General features: G+C 37.8%; 1 protein-coding gene across 1 annotated transcript; it reads right to left on the bottom strand.

The window, feature by feature from the left end:
- Window positions 1–15,675: 15,675 nt before the first annotated feature.
- LOC149250257 (endoglucanase 16-like) lies at window positions 15,676–19,469 on the bottom strand. Its single transcript, XM_089453586.1, has 6 exons — window positions 19,257–19,469; window positions 18,001–18,213; window positions 17,606–17,806; window positions 17,017–17,081; window positions 16,778–16,958; window positions 15,676–16,089 (listed from the first exon to the last, which is right to left on the bottom strand). The coding sequence occupies exons 1-6, from the start codon at window positions 19,467–19,469 to the stop codon at window positions 15,676–15,678; spliced, it is 1,287 nt and encodes a 428-aa protein (XP_089309712.1).
- Window positions 19,470–19,730: the final 261 nt, after the last annotated feature.

The raw sequence follows: 19,730 nt of genomic DNA, 5'->3' as shown, positions 1-19,730 counted from the left end.
CTGAATCAGCTGTACAAATCTGCTCAACTGCTGCCTTGGAATGTGTGCCAAGCTGCTGTCTCCTTCTCCTCCCTGCTCAGAAATCTCTCTTGCTCTCTTGCTCTCCTTCTCCCAATCTGCTCATGAAAGAATGAATGACCTTTTCCTCCTTTAATATAACTCCAAGTAACTTTTGGGTGATCCAAGTGACTTTTGGGTGATCTCTAAATCCAATAGCTGAAATAGATTTAGATCAATGGTTGAGATTAAATGCTCATTTAAATCTCACTTTCTATTTTTTAATTCACCCCACTTTAATAAAGACCCACTTAGTCATTTATTTCCAAAGTCACTTTTCCTTTCTAATTTTTCATTTACTTTAAAATTAGACTTAGTAACTTTATCACTTAAAGTCACTTTTAAATTAGATTTAACTTTATAAAATTATAAAGTCACTTTAGGAGAAAAATTAAATTCTTTTGGACACTTTTCCCTAGGCCAAAGATCAAAGCCTAAGGGAACCACCTGTCCTCCGGTACCAAATTTCAACACTCTCTCTTACCAAGGAAGGTGTTCCTCACCACACCCATTTTGTCTCTGAAGTAGACATGCTTGCCCCGTGGTAAGGCTTTGGTAAGAATATCTGCAACCTGCTCATCAGTGGAAATATACTCAAGCTTCACAACTCCCTTCTGAACATAGTCTCTGATGAAATGATATCTGATCCCGATATGCTTTGACCTATCATGAAATACTGGATTCTCCGTGAGTTTAATGCAACTCTGATTATCACAATAAATCACTGAAGGTCTCAACGGCTGACCAAATAAGCCAAACAACATTTTGCGAAGCCAGATAGCCTCACAACTAGCTAGACTGGCTGCCATATACTCTGCTTCCGCTGAACTCAGTGCTACTGACTGCTGCTTCCGGCTAAACCATGACACTACTGCTGAACCCAACCCAAAACAGCACCCTGAAGTGCTCTTCCTATCAGAAGCACAACCTGCCCAATCAGAATCAGTGTATCCTGCCAATCTCACTCCATCTCCCTGCCTGTAATCCAGACCATAATCCACTGTCCCCTGCAAGTACCGCAAAATGTGTTTTGCAGCCACCCAGTGAACCTTCCTAGGCTCACACATAAACTGACTCATTGTGTTGACTGCAAAACAGATGTCTGGTCTAGTGTTGACCAAATACATCAAGGAACCAATCAGCTACCTGTACAATGTGGGATCCACCAACTCGGAATCCGAAGCATGAAGCTTCTTCAAGTTGGTGATCATCGGTGTCGACATGGGTCTACAATCCTCCATGTGGAATCTGTTAAGGATGTCCACAATATACTTCCCCTGCCCTAGGAAGAAATGCCCCTCCTCCTGCCACACCTCCAAACCCAAAAAGTAATGCATCAAACCGATGTCCTTCATCTCAAACTCCGCCGCAAGATCTCTCTTGCAGTGCTCTATGAGTCTCTCTGCACCTGTAATGATCAAGTCATCCACATACAGCACCAGAATGAGAGGCTCCTCACCAATCACAATAAAGTAAAGGTTCGGATCTGCCTCACTCTTTGTGAAACCCATCCCCATCCCTTGCAAATATGTATCTATCCTGGAGTACCAAGCTTTGGGAGCTTGCTTCAGGCCATAAAGGGCCTTCTTCAGTCTGCACACATGGGACTCCTTCCCATGCACCTCAAAGCCCTGTGGCTGCTCAATGTACACCTCCTCCTGTATGAAGCCATTGAGAAATGCGGTTTTCACATCCATCTGGTGGATCTTCCAACCCATCTCTACTGCTATCGATATAATGGAGTGGATCGAAGTATATCGAGCCACGGGAGCGAAGGTCTCCTCATAATCAACTCCCTCTACCTGGGAGAACCCTCTAGCCACAAACCTCGCTTTGAATTTCTCAATGCTGCCATCTGCAGCATGCTTTACCTTGTAAAGCCATCTGGAAGTAACCACGGATTTGCCCTCAGGCCTCGGCACCACCTCCCAAACATCATTCTTCATGATAGAAGAATACTCCTCCTGCATGGCCTCTCTCCAGACCTGCTGGCTAGCTGCCTCCTCATAGCTAGAAGGCTCAGAGTCAACGATGCTGGTAACCATCGCCATATAGCTACAAAACCTCTTAGGTGGTCTACTCTCTCTGACCGGCCTCTTCGTCTCAGCAACAGATGTGGCATCTCTCAAGGTGTCCTGAAGCCACTTGGGCTTCCTCTTCCCTGAGCATGCTTCTCCCATAGGAGAATGAAACTCCTCCTCCTCATCACCATCAGTAGTCTGAACTCCTGACTGTCTGTCTGATGTCCTCCTGCCTGCACCTGAACCTGTAGAAGCTGAGGTACCGTGTGAACTGTCCATCAGTGGACTCCCTAGTGAACTGCTCTGTGAACTGCTCGGAGCACCACCCCTCTGGCTCGGTGAGCCACTGCTCACTGATGGACCTGACATCCTCATAGATGTACCTCCGGATCCTCTTGATCCCTGCCCACTGGATCCCTGCGACTGACTCAACTGCTACTGAGGGTCTGGCTGATCCAGATACTCTAACTCCCATGACCTCCTAAAGGCCCTGTCCTCCTCGAACTTCACATCCCGTCTGACAACAACTCTCCTCTGTGCAGGAATGTAAATCCGAAAGGCCTTTGAGGTCTCATTGTAGCCCACAAAGATACCCTTCTCTGCGGTGGGCTCTAGTTTGGTCCTCTTCTCCTTGGGTATATAGGAGTATGTAATTCATCCAAAGATATGAAGATGACCAATATCAGGCTTCTTCCCAGAGAAAGCCTCTTCCGGAGTCATGTGCCCCAAGGCACGATGCGGACTCCTGTTCTGCGAGTAAACAGTTGTGTTGCAGGCCTCTGCCCACAAGAACAATGGCAACCCCTGATCATGTAACATGGCTTTGGCAGCCCCTATGATTGATCTGTTCTTCCTCTCCGCAACCCCGTTCTGCTGGGGGTTGTAAGGAACAGTGAACTCCCTCCTAATGCCTACCTCCGCACAATAATCAACAAACTCTCCAAGGGTGTACTCTCCTCCATTGTCCGACCTCAGAGACTTGATCTTCCGACCTGTCTGTGTCTCCACAAGAGCTCTGAACTCCTGAAACCACTTGAAGACCTCACTCTTGGTCTTCAAGAAATAAATCCAGGTCCTCCTGGAGTGATCATCAATGAATAAAACATAGTACTCATATCCACTCAAGGAAACATGAGACATCTGACCGCTCACATCAGAATGAATCAAATCAAGTATCCCCGTCGCTCTGTTGTCACTGCTGGGAAAAGGGGATTTGGCAAACTTGCCCATCGCACAACCTCTGCAAGTATCAAAGTGATCAGTACTGAAATCTGGCACACCTGTAGTGATCTCCCGCAATGTCCTCAAGGCTCCATGATACATATGTCCCATCCTGCGGTGCCAAATCTCACATAGCTCAGAACTGCTAGCTCTGCTGTCGGTACTACTGCTCAATGCCAAAAGGGGCTGAAATGAAAACTTGTACACCTTTGCATGGCGTACACCTATCACTCTAGCTGAATCAGCTGGAGTGCCCCTGGGATACATCAACACCTGTCCTCCCCTGAACAGTACCTCATATCCTCTGTCCTCCAAAGCTGAGACGGATATGAGGTTCTTCCTCATCCCTGGCACATAAAGAACCTCTGACACCTTCAAGGGAGGTTTGGACTCCCTCTGAAATGTCACTGTCCCCACCCCGACTGCTCTAACAACTCTGTCATCACCGAGTACTACCTCAATATCAGTGCCACTCTCTGAAAGCTCTGAGAAGTACTCACGGACTCCTGTCATATGACGTGAAGCCCCACTGTCCACATACCAGATACCTGAAGATGCTCTGCTAATCGAGGGAAAAGCATGCTCCCTCTGAACCTGTATGGCAGGTGATCCTGCACTAGAGGACTCACATGTAGTGAATGCAAACTCCCGGTCAAAACGACCTGCAAAGTCCTCAATCTCAGCTGAAGCTGCCACGTCCTGGTTCTTCCCCTTCTTCTTCTTCTTCTCCGGACACACAACTGCATAGTGTCCCATCTTTTGACAATTCCAACACTTCACCTTGGAATAGTCCTTCTATGTGTTCCCCTATTTACCTTTACCTTTGTCTTTTCCCCCACCACTGCTTGTGGAAGCCTGCTTCTTCCCTTTGCCTTTCTTGCCTCCTGCCACCAGTGCTACATCCTCATCCTGCTCAACTGGCTTGGCTGCCCCAAGCTGACCTTTCCTGATCTCTGTCTGAATGCAATCATCCCAAAACCTCTCCCATGTGGGAAGGGTCTCATGTGCACAAACCCCATCAGCAAAGTTCAACCATGAACGGGGGAGGCCATTCACTGCAATCCGCACCAACTCAGTGGGTGGAATGGCCTCTCCAATCGCTGTCAACTCATCTCTCACATTAGTAATCTTTGTGAGATATCCAGCTGCACTGTCATTACCCATCTTAATGTTCTTCAGCTTCTCCTTCAGGACCATCTTCCGGTTCTCATTGGTACTCTGGTAGAGATTGGACAATGTTGTCCACATCTCATGGGCATTGTTTTTTCCTCTCACATGAGGAATGCAATGGTCTTTGATTCCGTCTAGAATCAGCCTCTTACCCTTATTGTTCTTCTTTTTATACTCAGCCAACTGAGTAACATCAGTGGGCACAACAACAGGGTTCTGTGCGGTATGCACCATGATATCCCAGACTTCTGTCTCCTCAAAGATACTCTGCATTCTCTCCTTCCAAACGCTGTAATTTATATGCCCATCCAACCTATCCTCCACCCTTAATCCCAATGACATCCTGCTGTCCTAAAACTAAAAAATAGCACTGCTGTAGTAAAGATAAAACTGCTGTTTATGAAAAAATCAGCTTGCTGGAATTTTCTGAGTGAAAAATCAGCGACTGTAATTTTTCCTTTTGCTGTCCCAAACTGCCCTTCAGCACTCAAGCTCTGATACCATGTAGAAATTTATGTTTTCCCACCCCGGTTTTCAGTTTCTCCTTATTTCTCCCATGTAGTTAAATGCCCATTCCCATAACCATACATTTAACAGACTGAAAAAAATAAATATTGCTGAAAACACAAATTCTGGAAATTTTTCAGAATGCTGGAAATTGCAGAATTAAAAATCAGCAATCAAAAATAGCCATTAAAACACTGATATTTTTGGTCAACTTGACCCTAGAAAAACCCCCTACAACTCTTGGGGAAAACCAGTTTGAGAGCTCTTCTTTATTTCTGAAAATTGCCTTTTTACAGTGAGAATTATTCAGCAAAAAATCAGCAAGCAAATTTACAACTTATCTCCTTTCCCGTGCCTCACAGCAATCTGGAAATTACAACAAACAGGATAGCAATAAATGTTGTACGGCCTCCGTTTTGTGTGCAGAAAAATCAGCAAACTGCTCCTCGATTTTTGCGCAAAAATCTGCCTTTAACTATGTGCTGAATCAGCTGTACAAATCTGCTCAACTGCTGCCTTGGAATGTGTGCCAAGCTGTTGTCTCTTTCTCCTCCCTGCTCAGAAATCTCTCTTGCTCTCTTGCTCTCCTTCTCCCAATCTGCTCATGAAAGAATGAATGACCTTTTCCTCCTTTTCCTCCTTTAATATAACTCCAAGTGACTTTTGGGTGATCCAAGTGACTTTTGGGTGATCTCTAAATCCAATGGCTGAAATAGATTTAGATCAATGGTTGAGATTAAATGATCATTTAAATCTCACTTTCTATTTTTTAATTCACCCCACTTTAATAAAGACCCACTTAGTCATGTATTTCCAAAGTCACTTTTCCTTTCTAATTTTTCATTTACTTTAAAATTAGACTTAGTAACTTTATCACTTAAAGTCACTTTTAAATTAGATTTAACTTTATAAAATTATAAAGTCACTTGAGGAGAAAAATTAAATTCTTTTGGACACTTTTCCCTAGGCCAAAGATCAAAGCCTAAGGGAACCACCTGTCCTCCGGTACCAAATTTCAACATTAAAAAGGTTGACATTCAAGGTTAGATCTACCTTTCCCAATGACATATACTCCTATATCACTAGGTCATAATATGTACTTCATGTTTTCACGAAACATAAAATGTTTGCTCCATAAAGAGAAAACTTAGCAAACAAATTGTATGCCACGTAAATCCATGATAGTTCTAAAAATGGGTTGATAAAGTCTTAAATTCCAAATCATTAGTATCATTATGGCCTCTTTCCCTAATACTAGCTTTCCATTTCTAATTACGACCCATTTTCCTTCATTTATGACTTCTTTTGCTATTTTTGAGAGATCATATTTTGTTTTAAGTATATTGAAAAATTATGTATTTGAATTAATGCAACATCTAATATCCTTCAAAGGAGAGTGTTTCTTCCCCATATAAAGTGCTACATCCAAAGGATATTTTTCCCAATATGATATTTGTTAACCAAAGCCAATGCAGTGTATCCTATGCAAATTGAGTAAAAAATTGTTATGTTTTTAAACTTATAAATTGAACAAAATTTGAAATATGTATATTTTAAAAACATAGCGTAAGAACACATAAGAAAATACACAATTATAAATCAATGAAAATGAAGGGGAATTTTACCTCAACACAATAACTTAAACCAACTCAACTAGCATATGATCCAAAAGATGTATTGGATATTTAGGTATTTCAATTAGTTCACATTGTCTCTAGAGAAACTTCTATGTGGTGGAAGAGAATGAGGAAGGAGATTATCATGCTATGAAAAAAGAAAGAAAATGAAGTTGTATACACTAATTTCATAATTTTAGTTATGGATAAACTACAAATAGGTTGCCTAAGAAAAAGTGAGAACCAATTAGACTCAATGCAACAACTAGTTCATCAACATGTTACTGAAAATGTCCAAATGAGAGATAGGTAGAGCAGTCATAACAACAAAATAAGAAACAAAAGACATATGATTTATCCTTTATACTTGAGTAGGAAATTGTCACGTTTAAAGAGGTAAAGAGTAAACTACGAGAACCAATGGATAGGATAGATATTATTAAGGTTCTCCTCAATTACTAGCTAACGAATTTGACAGGCGCCTGCAATGGATTTCATATTCAAAAGGTACTTAATAAGGACTTGTTGGAGAATAATAATTGCACATTTGATCCTTGGCAAGTATCATCCCTTGTACTTGGTTTCAATTTGGTTTCCTTCTACATTGGGTACTTATTGGTTTGGTCAATGTCTATTCTATGTTTTATTTTGATAAGCTAAGTGTGCAATGCCTTCCAGGTTTATAATAAACAATCCTTAAATGTCGATATATGTAATTTTCTACTCGTCACCTCAAATTTTCTCATCAATTTCCCCCTTTAAATAGGTTAGAATTATTGCATTATTGCATTCAGTATATCTACTAGCCCCATAGGTGCACCCATATTTGTAATGATTACACACATATCATAGTACTTACACACAACTAAGCATGGGAGCCAACCAAAATTTGAATGGTCCTCTCATACCAAATTTTGTGAGGTCTAGTTGGGACCTCATAACATAGAGAGTCACAAATATTTTTCACTATCAACATGTATGTGAATTATGGAATCAGGGTCCATAATAAGGTTGAGACCAAAAAATGTGGTCATTGAAGGCCTCAAGATGGATCCTAAAGCTTTTCTTTGGAAATTTTGAAGGTGGTCAAAATAGTAAAAATGACACATAAAATTTATTCCTCCCAATATTCCACTCTGAAATATGGCTGCAAAATAATATATTGATCCAACCAAAATTATTTATACTTTACAGACCTTCCTCTTGGATTGTATCTAACAACATATGAACAAATTATTTTACCTAGAACATCTAAGTAAAAGGCCTACTGACATTACTTAGAAGAACATAATATGCAATCGTCCAAATCCTCCACCTCCTCAAGTTAAAAAATAATATTAGGGGAAGCAAAATTTACTTTGAAGCTTAACACACCAATAGGATTGGCATTGAGGGGCAAGCTCAGAAATATATTATTGAAAAACTGAGAAATCATTCCACATTACTCTTCGGGTTCACTCAGTGTTGAGATAAGCTTGGAGGAGTTGGAGAAAATATTCCCTCTCAAAACTAATGATCTTAGCCCACCTAGGCATTCTAAAATCCTAGCACAACTATTGGGACTATGTAAATGGAAGGAATAAATTACCAAATTGGGAGAGACTTCGATCTGATTTAGTGCAGGAAGAAATTCAACGTAACACTAGAGATGGAGTAACATCCAAATCTAAGGAAGATAATTTCACCTTGGATAGAAAGGGAAATAAGGGAAAGGGAACATCCGCCCAAAGAAAACCATAGACTAGCGAGAAAAATGGCAAGAAGAAGGACTTGAGCAATATAAAATGTTTTCATTTCCATTAATTCAGGCACTGCACAACAAAGTGTTCACACAAGAAGTATAACAAGAAGCCTTCAAGAAGAGCAGGACGTGAAGCACTTGCCTCAAAATTCGAATTAGACTTCACCTGATTGCATGTATGGAAAACACAATAATGGGGAGTGTTTGGTATATATATTCAGGTGCTTGGTTCCATATGACATGATGTAAAGAATTCTTGAGTAACCTAGAGGAGAAGGATCTCCAGATGCACATAAAAATTGGGGATGATGGGTGGTACAATACCAAAGGAATTGGTACTATAACATTTAAAAGGAATTCAAGCTCCCATCTTCATTTGAAATATGTCATGTATGTACTTGGATGAAGAAGAAATTGATCTCTATAGTTGTATTGGAGGATAATGGCTATGATGTTGCTTTCAGTAAGGGGAAATCCTTTCTGAGACATGTAGTTACCAGGGAAGTGAAACAAAATGGAGTTTGTGTGAAGAACCTATACAAACTTGAGGTGGAATCTTGTGTTGCACTAAGTAGCAAGGTATGATAAGTGTATATTTGTGATGTTGGAGAACTCTGGCACAGATACATGGGAGACTTACACCATGGGACCTTAAAAATCATGTAGTAGATTACCACCGGTCTTCCGAAATGCACCCTTGACCAACATGATGTCTGCAAGATATGCACATTGGGGAAATATGTCAAATCCACTTTCCAGGGCCAAGATAACATAGTTGGAGTAATCTTAGAGTGAGTCCACTCTAATGTATGTGGACCATTTTCTACAACAAACATAAGAATTATGTCATTTTTGTTTATGAATTTTCAAGAAAATGTTGGATCTTCTTCATGTGGAAGAAGGATGAAGTTTTCACAAAATTTGTTGGTTTAAAAGGATACTGGTCAGAAATTGAAAGCCTTGAGAAGTGATAATGGAGGAAAATATGTATCTAGCACCTTTAAGTAATTTTGTGCCAAAGATGGTATTAGAAGAGAACTGATAACACCCCATAACCTACAACAAAATGGGGTAGTTGAAAGGAAGAACAAAAGAATAGTGGGAGTAGCAAGAGCCATGTTGCATGATCAGGGGCTGCCATTACACCTATGGGCATAAACATGCAACAACATAGTCTATTTGTAGAACCAGAGTCCTCATAGAATACTTGGCATGATCACACACGAAGCTTTCTATGGGAGGAAGCTAGTTGTATCTCATTTTAGAATTTTTGGAGCTACTATGTATTGTCATGTCTCCAAGGATATCAGGAATAAAATTGAGCCTACAACTGAGATGGGAGTCTTTGTAGGATACATAGAGACACCACATAACTATAGGGTGTATTTTTCATCACCCAGGGTGATAGTAATGAGGAGAGATGTCAAATTTGATGAGGAGAAGGCTATGAGATGCTCTCTAGAGTGAGAGTTGAGTATCCCATCATAGGAGGAGCTTATAGTTCCTAAGGAGGAGCCTCATGCAGAGCTTTAGGAGGTTTTGGAGCAGCCACATGTAGAGGAGTAGACAAGAGGCCAAGTGGAGGCACCCACTCAACCAAAATCATTCGTAGAGGGGAGGAAGAGAAGTAGAGAAGCTAAAAGATTGATACAAGATGCACATGAGCATGTGGGAGCTCCTTCCTCTTAGCATGGGAAGAGGAGGTCACCAGATAGGTACATTGGGTATATGGCTCTCATTACAGAGCTCATTGAATCAGAGCCTTCTTCATTTGAGGAAGTAATTTCTCAACCAATGTGGGTTGATGCCATGGTTGAGAAGTATGACTCTATCATGAAGAAAAATGTATGGGAAGTAGTGCCAAGGCTAGATAACAAGTTAGTAGTTGGTACCATATGGATCTACAAAGTGAAGCATTCAGCTGATGGGAAAATCGAGAAGTACAAGGCTAGATTTATGGCCAAAGGCTTCTCTTAAGTAGAGGGAGTGGATTATTAAGAAACATTTGTACTAGTGGAAAGATATACCTCTATCATAACCATTCTAGCATTAGCTACACAGATGGGGTGTAAGATCCACCAGATGGATGTGAATACCACCTTTCTCGATGGTGTTGTTGAGGAAGAAATTTACATAGAGCAGTTAGAGGGATTTGAGACATATGACTAGGAGACGTGTGTAGACTCAAAAGAGCCCTGTATGGTGTCAAACAAGCACCTTGAGCATGGTACACTCAAATTTATACATATATCAGTTGATTGGGATTCACCAAAAGTGAAGTAGATGCCAACCTCTATCACATTGTGGTATATGTCAAGTTGCTTATCTTGGTATTGTATGTTGATGACTTGATACTTAGAGGAGATGAGTAGTGATTTGGAGATGAAGGACATGGGATTGATACATTACTTCCTTGGGCTTGAAGTATGGTAGGGTGATGGTGAGATGTTTGTGATTCAGGGAAAGTACGCCTCTGAATACTTTAGAGATTTTACATGGAGAACTGCAAGCCTATGGACACACCTCTAGCTACAAACTGGAGGAAGGAGAGTGCTTCTTTAGGAGAGGCAATAAATGCTACCATCTACAAATATCTTGTGGGATCCTTTATGTATCTGGTGAACACAAGGCCTAACATATGTTATGTAGCTAATTAGTTGATTCAAGCCATGGTTAAGGCCACCAAGCTTTATTGGAAGGCGAAAAATCATGTGTTGAGGTACCTCAGAGACACAACTAAGAATGGGGTATGGTAGAGGAGGACAAAGGGAGTGAAGCTCCAACACTTCACTGATGCAAATTGGGGAGGGAGTCCATCAGACAAGAAAGGTACTTCGGGTGCTATCTTCAGAGTTTGGTCTGTAGTTATTTCCTAGTATCATAGGAAACAGAGGTATGTGGCACTCAACTCAACAGAGGTTGAATACATGGCTAAAGTCAAGAAGCATGTGAGGCCATATGGATGAGGAAAATACTTGTAGGTATTTTCAGTCAACAGATGCATTTGACAATGATTTATTGTGATAATCAGAGTTGTATCAAACTCTATGAGAATCCAATATTTCATGATAGGTCCAAGCACATTGATATCAGGTACCATCACTTGCAGAATTGTGTGCAGAGGAGAATTATGATGTTACAATACATTCCAACTAAGAAGCAGGATGCAAATATATTTAAAAAGGCATTGTCAAGAGGCAAATTCAAATTCCACAAGTGCAGGATATGGGTGGTTCAAAATCCCTTTCTTGCTAAGAGGGAGTGTTAGAAAATGTAGCAAGAAAGGCTAAATTTGACTTGTTCCTTAGTCAAATTTAGTAATTCGATTTTCCAAATCAACAATATGACTTGGATGGAAGTTAACTTGTGTGACATGGTCTTGTCTACTTATTTACTCAGTAAATTCTAGTTATAGGCTAGAAGTAGAGTTGTGCATGTAGTGTTGCTAAAATTTAGCAATCTAATTCAGTTATTTTCAGTTTGACTCAGTTAACTGAGCTCAAGAAACTAGTTGAGTCAGTTGAGTAGTAGAATTGTTGTTAACTCAATGATCTCTCGGTTAAACTAGTCAATCAGCTAAAAATAACCCAAACATGCATGGAATTTAAATTGCCAAACTAAAGTGGAGTAAAAGTCACACTGTAATTATTAATTGTATACTAGTTGAGTGTACATGATGAGTGTTGAGGCAGACGATCAATTACTTGGGATTTTCACAAGGGAATAGTGAATTCCCCTATTATTTAGGAGTTAATTTCCTTGGGAATCATGCAAGGAAATAGGATAAATATGGGACTTTGAATTGACTAAGTGTTTGCCAGAGTAGGACAATCAATAGAAGAACAATTTTATAGTGAAGGGTGTGCTTCAAGATTGAAGCAAGACATTGTAATAGCTTTGTATTCTCATATGATTAATGAAAAGTAGTAGAAAGGTTTTTCCCTATTGGGTTTCCCTATAAATAATCGTGTTCTTGTGTTTTTTTTATGGTTGCATGTCATTGCATGTGTTTCTAAATTGTGATTTCCATTTCACAAAATAGTAGAGGAAATTTTTAATCTCTTGTTTTCAATTCAAATACATCAATAGTTGCAAATTTATATTAATTTTTACACCCTTAGGGTGTTTTAGGGTACAAATATCTCAGCGATGGGAAGCTAAAAATGTTCTCAACACTCCCAGTTATGCCTAGACCACACTCTTGGCCTTTAGGATTCTCACCCAAAATAAAACAACATTTGGCCAAATGTGTAGACCTTTCTCTTACCTTAGATTTGATCACTAGGGTCAATGGATTATGGTTGGTGTCTATACACACAAGATGGTTCCACTAGGGTGTGGTTTCACCAGTGTTCACTAGGTGTTCGACCTGCTAACATGTCAACAAAGTCATGATCTCCCACTTCCTCTCAACCTTGAAAACATAGCATATATGGACTAAAAAGAAACCTAGGCTCTATTCATAAAGCAAGACTATAATTGTTGTGCGCCCACCCTCCTGTAGTTTTAAGGAGACTCGTGGCGCAATTCTTGATACCTAAATTCTTAGTTTTAATAGAATAACTAGCATAGGGATTGGTTAAACTAAGTATACCCATAAATTTGGAAATCAACTGATTAAATATGAACACATAAATGCAAATTCACCATGCACATAATAATGAATAGCATATCCTAGGCACACTTTAAAATTCATGTGCATACATGACATCGTTCTAATCACAAAGACACAATGAGCGTCAAAACTCAGACATTCATTTACATTTACAAACACGCAATATATTGCACCATTCACATTGTAACAAGATTCATCACACTCCATAAGGAAATACACATAATGAATGTACACTTATCGATCTGTGTGTTTAATGATGACTGAAAATGAAGGAAGAACTTCAACTCTCTACCCAATTGTAAGCCAGCCACATTGTAATATTTCTTATAGTTGATTACCTTGATATAGATCCAAAGTCTAAGGGGATGCATATTAAGGGAAATTTAAACTCGAGGCTTAATCACATAACCAGGAGAAGGAGTCCACAATTTAGTTAGTTTATCAATTGCTCTGCAATAGTAAGCACCAAAGTGACTCACCGACTGAATGCAACAACAAACAAATTGTCTCTAATCGTATCAACAAAGATCAAAGGGAAAAAAGTGGAATTGATGTCAAGGAAATCTTACAAGGAAAATTTGTTGCGTTGTTAAGAGTCAACTACCCCCACAAAACGAAGAGACCAACAAATCGTTGTCTTTATATAAGATAACATGAATGGTAAGTGAAAAAACAACCTCGGTATAGGCGCGAGACAATAGCAGCCTGCACGCTGGCAGACTTAAGGTGCACTGTCAGTGTCAATTTCGTAGTTGTTAGATAATATTGTCTTCAATTGATATGTTTTTATCTTAATTGTTAATTGTCTTAAATAAGTTCGTTTTAAGTGGCCATTTTCTTAAATATAAAGTTTTGCCTTAAATTGTTTTTGTCTTAAACATAAAGTTTTGTCTTAAAATAATTTTGTCTCAAATTGTTTTCGTCTTAAATATAGAGTTTTGTCTTAAAATAATTTTGTCTCAAATTGTTTTTTTCTTAAATATAAAGTTTTGTCTTAAAATATTTTTGTCTTCAACTGTTTTGTCTTAAAATATTTTTGTCTCAAACTGTTTTTGTTTTAAATTTAAAGTTTCGTCTTAAATATAAAGTTTTGTCTTAAATATTTTTGTCTCAAATTGTTTTTGTCTTAAATTTTATTTTTAAGACAATTCAATTAATATTAAATTTTAATGTAAAATAACTAAAATAAAAAATGATTTTTTAAGACAAAAGATTTCTTTTGTCTTAAAAGTAGCCTTAGTGTAGTAGTGTGAAGAACCCAAAAAATCGTTGTCGTTATATAAGATAACATGAATGGTAAGTGAAATAACAACCTCGATATAGGCGCGGGATAGTAGCACCCAGCTCACGGACTTAGGGCACACTGTTAGAGTCAATTTTGCATTTGTTAGATAATATTGCCTTAAATTGATATGTTTTTGCCTTAATGGTTAATTTTCTTAAATGAGTTTCCTTTTAAGTGACCATTGTCTTAAATATAAAGTTTTGTCTTAAATTAATTTTGTCTCAAATTGTTTTTGTTTTAAATATAAAGTTTTGCCTTAAAATAATTTTGTCCTAAACTCTTTTGTCTTAAATATAATGTTTCCTCTTAAAATATTTTTGTCTCAAATTGTTTTTGTCTTAAATATAAAGTTTTGTCTTAAAATAATTTTGTTTTAAACTATTTTGTCTTAAAAATATTTATCTCATACTGTTTTTGTCTTAAATTTAAAGTTGTCTTAAAATATATGTCTTAAATTGTTTTTGCCTTAAATATAAAGTTGTCTTAAAAATATTTTTGTCTCAAATTTAAATTTTTGTCTTAAACTATTTTTGTCTTAAATATAAATTTTGTCTTAAAATATTTTTGTCTCAAATTGTTTGTCTTCAATTTTATATTTAAGACAATTCAATTGATATTATTTTTTTTTTGTAAAATAACTAAAATAAAAGTGATTTTAAAACAAGATTTCTTTTATCTTAAAAAAATGTCTCAAAAATACTCTTGGTCTACTAGTGCATATTCTTCATATAATTTTATAGGTCATACTTATATCAGCCCATATTCTTCAAATAATTTTATACTTCATAAAAAAAACATAAATTAAACAAAAATCAAAGTCCATTTCATAATGTCCACATGGTCTAATCTTGTTACCCACCTATATTCAATTTGCCCATCATTCTCTACTTATATTCAACACTTTTACAATATATTTATATTATTTACAACAAATATACATGATGAACAATTTTAATTAATTCATATCTATCTCTTCCTTCTGCTCCCGAGAAAACCTTGTTGCTGGCTTGTTAATTCATGCCTATAGGCCAATACAAGAACAGTCTCTACATTAATAAATAAATAGTTTCCATAATAACATAATCCCTATGTACTCATAAATAACTAACTGAATCACATCATGGCACAGAGGATCAGACTCATAAATAACTAACTGCATCACATCATGGCACAGAGTCTCTTCAGAGACTTCCATACACTATTGTTTTGTAAACTAATGCCACTACTTATATTAAAAAATAGAGGAATTTTTAATCTGCGCACGGTATCGAAGATGTAAAGAAACAGAATAAGTCTTCAATCTGGTTATAGGATTAAGAGGATGAAACAAAAAAAAAAAAACCAATTATGAATGCCAAAATTACCAAATTCACATACTTCCATCGGATCAGATTAGCGAATACAAACTTAGGAAAATAGATTACTAACATAACATTTTGAAGTTAAGTCGGTGATTCCATGCTGTTGCTGTGAAGCTTAGCCAGGACTCCCACAAGAGGAGCATTGATAGACGTTGTGGGCTCAATCTTGTTCGAATCGGCCCTGTTATCCTCAAACCCGTCATAGCGATCAGGCCCTCCCACAACTGCACCTATTAATTCCTTTGGGTTAGGTGCTTGTCTCTTGAACCACAAAGTGAAACTTTCGGTACATGATATCTTCCTGGAATCCTCATATATCGAAACTATGGAGGATCCTCTGTGATGAGCTTGCAAGTTGCTCTGGATATTTGTCACCAAAACCCAACCTGAAAGACATACCAGCGGGATTCTTACCCAAAATGTAATCGACCTGTAATTACCAAAACCCACCATGAAAGACATACCTGCGGGATTCTTACCCAAAATGTAATCGACCTGTAATTACAATACCAACGAAATGCACCCATTAGCTAAATTATTATTGCATCCAGAAAACCAAGGCGGTCTCAGCACGATGTGAATTTGTGAGCGACTACTTTGCTGGATGTTCGAATTATTATGATAGGAAAAACTAATTTAAATTTATGTAACTTTGAATCTCTTATACTCTGAGAAAGCTAGAATGGATATAGAAGTGTGATAAACTCTTCCCCTCGTTAATTAAATATTTTGCAAAACTTAAAAAGTTATAGGTATATGTACTTGTTGTTTGGCAAATGCGATAAGAATGGTTGGTTCATAGGTTTGATCGCCACATTGCAGGCATTGGTTATATCTTGAAAGTAAGTCACTGTAAACTGATGCGAGGAATGATGTGCCTATAGCATATTGTGTATTTGCACCATCTCTGACATACAACAACCCTCGTGCCCAAGTGCAACAGATACAAATACTGTTAAGGACCTAAATTTTGAAACTCAGAACATAAGAGGAGAAGCTTTCAAATACCTGGTGTAATGGAATTTTTGAATTGAGGACTTCACTTCTGCTTGGCCTCTGTAAACTTGTAGCTTGGTTTCTCCAGAGAAATATAACTACCATGATTATTAGTTTTATGAGGATATGGTCAGTTGACTGGCTTGAACATTTGGTGATCAATATGTTTATGTGGATATCGACTTACACTAGACATGAGCATTTGAACTCCAGCACATTTGAGATCCCAGTTGAACTCATACTCATTGGAAGTACAAAAATTCTGCTGTAGTATGTATTTGGTATAACCTGAAAATCCAGTTGCTTTATATAGCCACGCCGCTGCCCATGCAAGCTCATCCTGCATGTTGGTCATGAAGTTACTCACTCTGTAGTTTAAATAATGGTGTGAATTGAAAATGAAAAATCACTTATAATATGGGAAACGATACATCATAGAAAGGGCACTCTCCATCATATGTTCCGCGGTATTGGTCCGCAAAACGAAAAAGCTGCAATAAATGACCTATTCAATTACATCAGTGTCGTAAAAAGTTAGAGAGGGAAATCCATTAGATTAATTTTAAATTTTGAATGCTAAAAATAAGTTTGTGAAATAAAGTGAGGTTTCTGGTAAGAGGTTAGTTCACTCACTTAAAAATTCACAAAATTCTAAGCTAATACAAAAATATTTCATCATATTATTAATAAAGATTTGAATCTATAACAATCTACCACTCAAAATAACCCCAATTTCCAAACAAATACCGTAATTATTAAGCAAATAATATTAAATCAAAATAACCCCAATTTCCAAACAAATACATTAACCATTAAGAAAATATATTAAATCAAATTTAAACTAGAGGTGGTTATAAAAGCATTCATCAATTTCCAAATAAATACAGTAATCATTAAGAGAATATATTAAATCAAATTTAAACTAGAGGTAGTTATAAAATCATTCATCATCAAACAAACAGATTATGTGTTTTAAACAGGTAGAAATGGTTTTGGAAGAGGCATAATCTTATACCGAAGTAGCTCTTTTGAGCAGAAGACTGGAGTAATGTTTGTCAATGGCTGCAAAGACGATGGAGGAAGCAGCCAATGCTGCAGCAGTCTCTGCTGTGATTTCTGTTCCGTGAGTGGATGTATCTATTTTGTACAAAGTCCTTGGAGTGTCCATTGTCTCTGGATTCTCCCAACACTTATGGTCTGCAGTTGGATCTCCCACCTAAAAAAAGCCAGTGAAACTTACGCTCCATGTTGATCTTTCGGACTAATTTCATAGACAATATATAGTTAGTTAAATTTTCCCTAGTGTTTCATATGAAACCGAAATCGTTAGAAAACACCTATAGATGCAGTCATCAGTGGTTATTTGGTGTGATACTTGGGGTGATTTGATTGGGACGTTAATTATTTCACCTGAACCCACAGCTGGTTTTCGGTGGCGCTTGCTTTGATGAAATAATCAGTTCCCCACCTAATAGCATCCCTAACGTTTTCCAACTCTGCAGCTGCTGCAAGTTCATCTCCGTACTGAAGGGCTCCCCATGCCAGCATGGTAATGGTGAATGCCATGGGAAGCCCATATTTCACATTATCCCCAGCGTCGTAGTAACCGCCCACTAAATCCACCTGCACATATACACAGTACGATCAATGTGAAACATAATTGTATCCTCAATTCTCAAAGAAATCTCAATTTAAAAAGTGGGTATGTTCTTTACCATAGTATCTCAGAATTTCTAGAAGTATCTACGAATTGCGAGGACATGCTGAGTGAAGCATGGATCTATCAATTTAAGTCGTGGTGAGGAATAACTGGCATTACCATAGATCTGGTTATTTGAATCTTGGTGAGCAATATCAACATGCTGCTCTAATCATTCAACCAAGACTGATAGGTTTGGCCATTTGAATAACTGTGAATGAATATTATTACCTGGATTTAACTTTCAGCCAAAATTCCAGGGACCAATTTTTTTGTTTAACTTATTATTAGGGTTTAACTATAGTTATCATTTGGATTTTGTGCCCAGCTTTTGCACGGTGTCTTTGTTTTTTAACCACATAACTAATCCATGGGCCAAATTTTTTTGGTTAACAACTTATTAGGGTTTAACCATAGCTATCATTTGGATTTTGTGCCCAACGTTTCCACGATGTCTTTGTTTTTTAACAACATACCTCATTAAAACTGTGAAAGCGTATATCTGTGTATGAGTTTGCAATGTTAGTTCAAGAAAACTGGAGAATGGCCATACTAGGAATGATGTTCCAAACAAACTAGGAGAGCAGACATTATAAGAAATATAACTCTACATTGCTACGTGGTTGTAGTCATTTGGGTAGAGCGGAACATAACAAGAATGGAAACAAGTTGCCAGCACACTCAATTAACTTCAACAATGAAAGAAAATCTAAAAATCTAAATGCAGGCAACCTATGATCTCTAATTCAGAAGATTGTAACTTAGGTAACCTTTGATCTCTAATTCAAAATAATGTAAATTAGGAAACCTGTGTTCTCTAATTCAAAAGATTGTAAATTGTAGTTTTATATGAACTATAGCATGCATTGATCAGCATCGTTATTTTCCCATTTTGGGTATGATTAACAACACTTCTAGAGCATTGAGGAATATATAGAGATACCGAAATGAATAATTATGTTATTACATTTTGGATTTGTCCGTCTGTGAGAGCAGAATCTCCTCTCCACCTTATCCTGTTGCTCCTGCTGGACAGTTTTCCTGAACGTTGAGCTTCCAAAAACAGAATAGACTTGTGCAGAGCATCTTTGTAATCCAACTGAGCCAACACAAACTGAGGACCGGCAAAGAGCAATGCAGCAAGAATTATACCCACAAACCTTTGAACAGTGAAAGCCATTTCTGCCGCAACTTATTATTAAATTAAATTAAAATCTGCAGAAGTTGATGCGTATATATAATTATTCTCAGCCAACCAAAGTGTGATGGCGATTAGAAACATTTTGGACATAAAGGGAATTAGGTCTTTTTGTTTTGCATGCATGTTTGACGTGGGGCTTATTCTGAAGGCTAAAGAAGTCTTGTGGGTGTCAGTTGGACATGAAAAGAGGAAAATTCCATGAAAACATTAACTGAATGATAAGTCACTGTATATGATGGC

Source organism: Pinus tabuliformis, chromosome 7 (genome assembly GCF_031772625.1).
Source record: "Pinus tabuliformis cultivar Carrire ecotype Pingquan chromosome 7, CPIR1, whole genome shotgun sequence".
Taxonomy (NCBI): Eukaryota; Viridiplantae; Streptophyta; class Pinopsida; order Pinales; family Pinaceae; genus Pinus; species Pinus tabuliformis.
The sequence above is the reverse complement of the archived record's forward strand: the minus strand, read 5'-3'. Positions and strand labels throughout refer to the sequence as shown.

Coding starts and splice junctions, on each gene's coding strand:
- LOC149250257 (XM_089453586.1), bottom strand. CDS start 19,469: ATGGCTTTCACTGTTCAAAGGTTTGTGGGTATAATTCTTGCTGCATTG. Junction 17,807..18,000: donor AAAACCAGCTGTGGGTTCAG/GTGAAATAATTA, acceptor GGCTTTTTTTAG/GTGGGAGATCCAACTGCAGA. Junction 17,082..17,605: donor TGCTCAAAAGAGCTACTTCG/GTATAAGATTAT, acceptor CATTTATTGCAG/CTTTTTCGTTTTGCGGACCA.